The following is a 6739-nucleotide window of genomic DNA, read 5'->3' on the forward strand; positions in this document are numbered from 1 at the left end:
TGGATATAGCAGCCCGGACCTCGGCCAGAGTAAAACTAATCTCGGATGAGCCATCGACGTGGCTGGTCAACAAATCACCCGGAGGGACCTCCATACAGGAATTGTCCCCCTTATACAGAGTGCTAAAGTGTTCTTCCCATACCTCTGCAGCAATGTTCGGCATCACTGCTAGCCCTGGTTCAACCGAACCAGTGGTCACAATCTGCCAAAACTTCCGTGCATCCTTACCCGCTAGGGCTGATGTTAACCTAGCCCAATTTTCGTTCCCCACTCAAGCTTGGCATGATAGATTAGCTGCCGGTATACTTGCCTCCTATATTGAATGAGATCCCTGCTTGATTTATCTTTCAATGCATCAAGGAGTTCTCTCTTCGCCAATCTATATGCCCTGTTATACCAGGATGGCTTCCTTCCTACCCTTTTCCCACTAGGGCCTGGGGGATTTAAGATATCTGAGAGACTATTAAATAGTGACTTATTAAGTTCTCCCAGTCTTTCCTAAAAATCAAACGCAGGTTGTTGCTCAATAAGAGCAACTACATCAACCAATACTGGGATGACCCTGCCATACAGTTCACATAGTCCCTCGGGATTATCGACCAGCTTGTCCCATCTTACCCTACGTCTGTTACTAGATAGGATAGCCCTGCTAGATGTATCAGACTGCGATAATGAACTACCCTTACACACGCCTGGTGCGGAGAAATCCAGGATCAAGGGGTTATGGTCGCTCTCTCCCCTAGATACCACCCTAAAGTCTAGAACTCTGTTCCAAGCCCTGCACTCAACAAAAATATAGTCAAGTCGTGCCTCCCTCCATACCTTATTAAAGGTGGGCATAGAGGGGTTATCGGATTTTGCTCGGATTACATGCCCTGATCGAGTGGGCCAACGTCAGGGATGTAATTTGGACGGCCAGAGGAGCCCATTTTCTTGCCGTGGGGCCTACCACATGTGGGATTTTCCATAAATCGTCTTCCTCCTGATTTGGGCCATCCAACAACCCCTCAAGTGGTTCAAAGTGGGAATTAAGATCTCCTCCCACCACGAACGTGACACCCTCAGGGATTCTAGTCAGGACAGTGGATAGCTCTTCAATGGCCTTTGACTCGGCGGAGAGGCTCACGGGTCTGGAGTAGACATTGACCAGAGCCAGTCTGGAGCCAGTCCGCCACTCCAGAAACACACACTGAACATCCTCTGTCCCTGTGTCCAGGGCTCTGGCACTGCAACCCAAATGGGTTGCAACCCAGATTGTTAAACCCCCTGACGGTCGACCTTTTCCACCCCATCTGGCAGGGACTGAGAATGAATCAAATCCCACACGAAATTGCTCTTCCCTCGCCCATGTTTCCTGGAAAAGGCAAATATCATGCAGATCTATGAATGAGCCCCACTCGGGGCAGGCCAGCTTGTTACCAAGGCCTGCTACATTCCAGGAAAGGATTTTTAATGCAGATGGGCCGTGAGGGGTGTCGGGGGGGGTTGCATAGAGAATTCTTCATTACTAGCGTTCGCCGGGCCAGGGGGTGAATGTCCTCGGGGAGGATGCCCGCTATGAGGAGCCCCCCCTTCACCTCCCCCGGTGCCATCCTCCCAGCGAAGTCAATCTACCTGCTCAAGGCAACTGTACCTATTGGTACAAGAATAATCACCTAAAGTAGGTGCATCATAACGAATGTACCTGTGCCTTCTGCCTTGGAAACTGGGTCCCACCCATGTCCACCCTTCGTCATTCCCTGGATGGATTCGGATATTTCGTGGGGGGTAAAAAAAGGACAGTGGCAGAGGTTGAATAGATGTGCCTCCCGAACTACCCAGCCAGTTGCAAATATGAGAGACAATCTGTGGATTTCTAAAATTCACCAGAATGCAGTCACCCTTAATTTTCTTCGCAGTATTTCCCACCCATGCAACCCTCCTGACCGTCAACAAATCACCTCTCATATTGGGGGGAGGGGCCTATGAATGTTCAGCCAGCTGATCACTTTGTTTTTTAGGGAATCAAAGGTTTCTGGTGCAGAGTTAGTAAGCTCAGGGACGCCGCTTAAAATTACTACATGAGGTGCTGCCTCTGGGGGTAGATTAACTACATTTTTCCAACTTAAACTGCCTGAATCTTGAATAGTACGGCCGCCAGTCTCAGTGGGGGTCTTCACTAACTTAGTTGAATTTGATTTGACTGCCAGGTTAGATTTCCTTACTAGGGAGGATGGTTGCCCGAGGGAGGGTAGTGACGTTACAGGAGTAGAAAGTGGGGGGTTGGGTAGGGATAGAGATACTCCTGCTGGGATGGGTTGGATTGCTGTCACGGGAGTTATCAAACCAGCAGAATTAGACAGAGGGGGAACAACCATATTAATTGAAGACACACTTTGGGTGCTGCCCTTGCTCCTCAGGTAATCCTCAATACCCCCAGTCACCGTTTCTATTTCTTTTAACCTAGCATCAATATGGTCGAATCTGGCCATCAGGGGGACTAAAAATTCCTTCAAAACATTAATAAGGGCGTTGGATGACTGATCCCCCCCCCCCACCCGACCCCTCACCAAAGATAAAAGAGGCAGACTGTGCTAACAGCCGTATTTGTACGGGATCGGTTGAATTAGCAATTACATTGAGACTTAAAGTTGGAGGACTGTCCGCTGAGAGCGAAGTGTTCGCTGGGTTATCAAGGGGAAGATCTAATTTAGCCCTTTTTCCTCCCTTGAACTTCCTCCCTCTTTTCCTTTTTGGGACAGCACCCTCCCGCAACCCTTGTGCGCGGGATACATTTAGGTCACTCCCCTCATCCAAGGTCAGAACTGCCTCAGATGTAGAAGCAGATACACACTCAGGAATAGGCTGGAGCGAATCTCGGCGTGAAGATGAGGTAGTCCTAAGCACTTGCAAGACAGATTCAATCGTTTGGTCGATACTGTCCAAGAGAGCTATATGGGAATCATCCGCCTTCTCAGGGGTTCTATCAGTCGCAATTAGACCCAGAGAGGATCTTCTGGTGCTTTCAATCCCATCCGAGAGCCGTCTTTCCAAGACGGTTAGTTCATTGTTCACCACAGTGTTGGCCCTAATGAGAAAACTATCCAGAGTACCTGCAACCATGGACGTTGATGCCGTGTCTTTGCTTCTCATCTCCCTTGATGACATTGCCTCGTTCTTTAGCGGTGCACTAAGCAGAGACAAGAGGGGGGGCCCGGTCCGGTCTAGCCCGTGCTTGAACGGGCTTAAACGGGCCCGCCCTTCCCCCCGGTCTTCGTCGCGCGTGTCCCGCTCGCACGTTGATGGGCGTGGCTAAAATAGTCGGGGGAGCGGATCGGGAAGAGGCCCCCAGCTGCTGCCAATAGTCCGTGCGCAAGGCCCGCTGGACCTCGCAGTCCCGAGCCGACTTTCCCCATGTAGAGACACTCCTCCCTCAATGGAGGGTCCTTTACCCCAGGTCTGCTGCTCCGTGTCAGAAAGAGGTTGAGACAGTACGAATTCCAAGCCTGCGAGCGGCACCCGCGGTGTGGGGGCCGCGAGGCGTTTTGTCCGTGCGGGGGAGGGGATCGGGAAGAGGCCCCCAGCTGCTGCCAATAATCCGTGCGCAAGGCCCGCTGGACCTCGCAGTCCCAAGCCGACTTTCCCCGTGTAGAGACACTCCTCCCTCAATGGAGGGTCCTTTACCCCAGGTCTGCTGCTCCGTGTCAGAAAGAGGTTGAGACAGTACGAATTCCAAGCCTGCGAGCGGCACCTCAATATGGTATTCATGCAAACAAACAGGTTATGAGAGACCCAGTATGGCATGCATACAAACTAGCATGTGGTGCTTTCAAACCGATACTTTGTACATTACAACCAATATACTCCACACACAAACAGTGTATCATGAGTGAAACAATATATTATGTATCCTAACCTTGCAATTGCCCATGTCTACCCAGTACATTACGAATGCAACTCAGATTGTAATACTTTAAATAAAAACAATGTGTTGCACAATTCAACTATTATAGTAAGCAGACAAACCAGAATATTACAACAATAATCAAATGTAGTATGTACATGAACCAATGCATTTCATATTTGCACCCTTGTGTTACTCTAACAGAGCAGTATTATATGCACATGAATCACTGTGCTTTGCATGTAGCTAGTATATTATGAGTGCAACCCAATATATCATGCATCTAAGTGAATAAGTTACACATCTGGACCAGTGTGTTATGCATGCTGAGAAGAAGGGTATTAGAAATTAAATTACTAATGAACCAATTGATTATGGAGCAAAGCAATAGAGTATGCCTACAAACTAATACACTATACAAGAAAACAAGTATTATAAATACAATTGTATTTACTGTGCCTCTATGACTGTACTAAACAGATAAAGCAGTGTGCTATTTATCTATATTGGGGCCATATACCAATACACTGGGTTAAAAAAACATTCACCTTAAACCGGATGCTTTCTCGTGTACACAAATGTGCTTGACTGGTGTGCTAATAGTTTTGCTATGCATTAACCAACACATTGATACCTTAAACCAGTGTTTCTGTAAAAGAACCCATATAGTGCATACAAACCAATGCAACTTGTGCAGTATGCACAAAGATGCATCCAGCATGTTTCATGCAAAAGTCAATGCAGTTGCAGTGTGAGCCACTATGACTGATCTAAACTAATATGTGTTGCATGTGAAATCATTGAATCATGTCCTGTTTGGCATCACACACATTTCCTTCAGCAATCTCTGTCACTTAGTGAAGCGTTAAAGTAATCTCTTCAATGCTCTCTTCCTTCTCCAGGACCTCTCCGGTCATCACCGATGACTCAACTGAACCAGGTCGGCTGAAACACTCCAATGTTCACTGCCTCCCGTGCCTCCAGAAATGGCGGACCTAATCCGGAATTGTGGGAAGTGAAGAGGCTAGACTTCTATGGAGGATGGAGGGAGGACCGAGATTGGGGACTTAAGGTGCTAGCCAATCCCATTCTAACAAAGTCCTGGCACTATCTTGGGACAGGATTGTGAACGATCCCAGTTTGTGGTGCTCCAATGCAGCCTCCATCTTTCAAGAACCCTGGTGAATATTCACTGGAAAATTGCAAAACTCAACAGCTTAAAGCCTGAGAGTTTAGGATCCTCAGAGGGGGCATCTCACAGTGCACCTGAGATGAACAGCACCATGGTTGACCTACTTAATCATGAAAATAATGGGCTTCATTTGAACAACATTCCAAGGAGAATTGAAGAGCATCTCGACAGAATAAAGGAACTAACATACCCAAGGACATATATACATAGTATAGGGTTTACTTAATTGAATACACAACCCAAGACACCCAGATGAGGTTCTGAACTGATCAAAGATTCCAGCATGCACAGATAGACCTATGGCAGCGCTGATCCAAACAGATGAGTTAACACACCCAAACAGAAGCACAGAGGAATTGTGAACTGAATTAAATACGTGCCATATCCGTGGAGATATGTAGGGGCTTCAGCCGAGAATAAAGAAAAAATAAAGAAGGCCTGAATTTTAAAATGTACTATGCTACTCACAGAGTAATACGAAGGGCTCCAAACTGAACTACGGATCTATTTTATCAGAAGATGCTAAGATGCCTGAAACAACAAAAATACATTCTGGTACACAAAAGGAAATATAACGGATCATCAACCGAGAAAATGGACAGACACATCACAGAGTCAGGGACTCATTCTGAACTGAGAAACCTATCTAACCTTCTCAAAGGGAAGTATAACGACTCCAAATTGAACAAAGGATTTAATGAACTCATGTAATACTTAAGTTGCCGTTGCTGTTTAGTATATACTGTGTTTTCTCTCAGTAAATAACCCCTGTCATTGAACTGACTGATTGCTTCAAAAACACTGTTTTTCTTCAAAAATATGGAACCTATGCCAAGGGATTATTAGCAGCCGCTTGAGAAGTGAAAGAGCTTCGGTGTCCATTTTAAAAGTGAAATACAAGTAGCAAAAGGAAACAGATGATAGTACTTAAGACTGATTGGTTAAAGTTGAACCAGATACTCTTCCACTGATAATGTTTCAATTCCGAACTCTTTGACAGATTTGGAATTTTTTGTGTGCGACCGCGAGGCTTTTTCAATTTTCCTTATCAAATAAATAAAAAGAAACTCCACATGAAAGTTTAAGAAAATGTATCATTATGTATCATGCTGGGTTCCCTGGAGTGTTTTATTACTAGGCCCATTGAGCTCTCTGTATGAAAGGGAGCTCAGGGTCCATGTCAGGCAGCGCTCTGGGTATTCAGTCTGTAATTTAAAGTGTTTTTTTTTAGTTTAATCTTGTTATGGGCGCAGTTAATTGAAACCGCTGCACAAAGTGCCTTGTTAAAAACATTACATAATAAGGATATCAAAAGATAATTATAAAAGCAGCGTGTTAAAGTGCGGTGGTGCTCAGAGCCTGTCCCTTATTATAAGACTCAGCTACAGTCCCTTGTATTTTCATTGCTAGACTGGTGTTTGTTCTGAGGTTCTGTTCCTGTGCTAGTCAGGGCATCCAATGCACTTGAGATCTTCTGCTCAAGTTTACCCAAGTATTTCACAAGCCTGCAGCTAAGCTCTACGTCCATCCTATTAAAACAGGCTAGAATTGGTGGCCTGCAGCGGTGAAGGCCTCTCTGGTTCCAAACTGGCTGTAGAATACTTTTCCGGTCTTCCACTGTGGCTCTGCAATAGCAGATCTGGTGGACTAGTGTCTCAGGAGCC

At 46.1% G+C, this 6739-nt stretch overlaps 1 protein-coding gene and 1 pseudogene across 2 annotated transcripts in view; one reads left to right on the plus strand and one right to left on the minus strand.

Moving 5' to 3' along the window:
* The window catches only part of LOC146775754 (transmembrane protein 183 pseudogene), a 46146-nt pseudogene extending 42999 nt beyond the window's left edge, over positions 1–3147 (minus strand).
* Positions 1–6095, plus strand: part of LOC146775753 (uncharacterized) — a 188433-nt gene extending 182338 nt beyond the window's left edge. For both annotated transcript variants that reach the window (XR_014972173.1, XM_085638334.1), the window contains one exon: positions 4786–6095. Coding sequence is in view for 1 of the 2 variants with exons in the window: in XM_085638334.1 (XP_085494460.1) it covers positions 4786–4882 (97 nt within the window). In the remaining variant the exon portion in view is untranslated. The remainder of the gene's footprint in view (positions 1–4785) is intronic.
* The last annotated feature ends 644 nt before the right edge of the window (positions 6096–6739 follow it).

The sequence above is a fragment of the Triturus cristatus genome, chromosome 12 (genome assembly GCF_964204655.1).
Source record: "Triturus cristatus chromosome 12, aTriCri1.1, whole genome shotgun sequence".
In the NCBI taxonomy this organism is placed as follows: domain Eukaryota; kingdom Metazoa; phylum Chordata; class Amphibia; order Caudata; family Salamandridae; genus Triturus; species Triturus cristatus.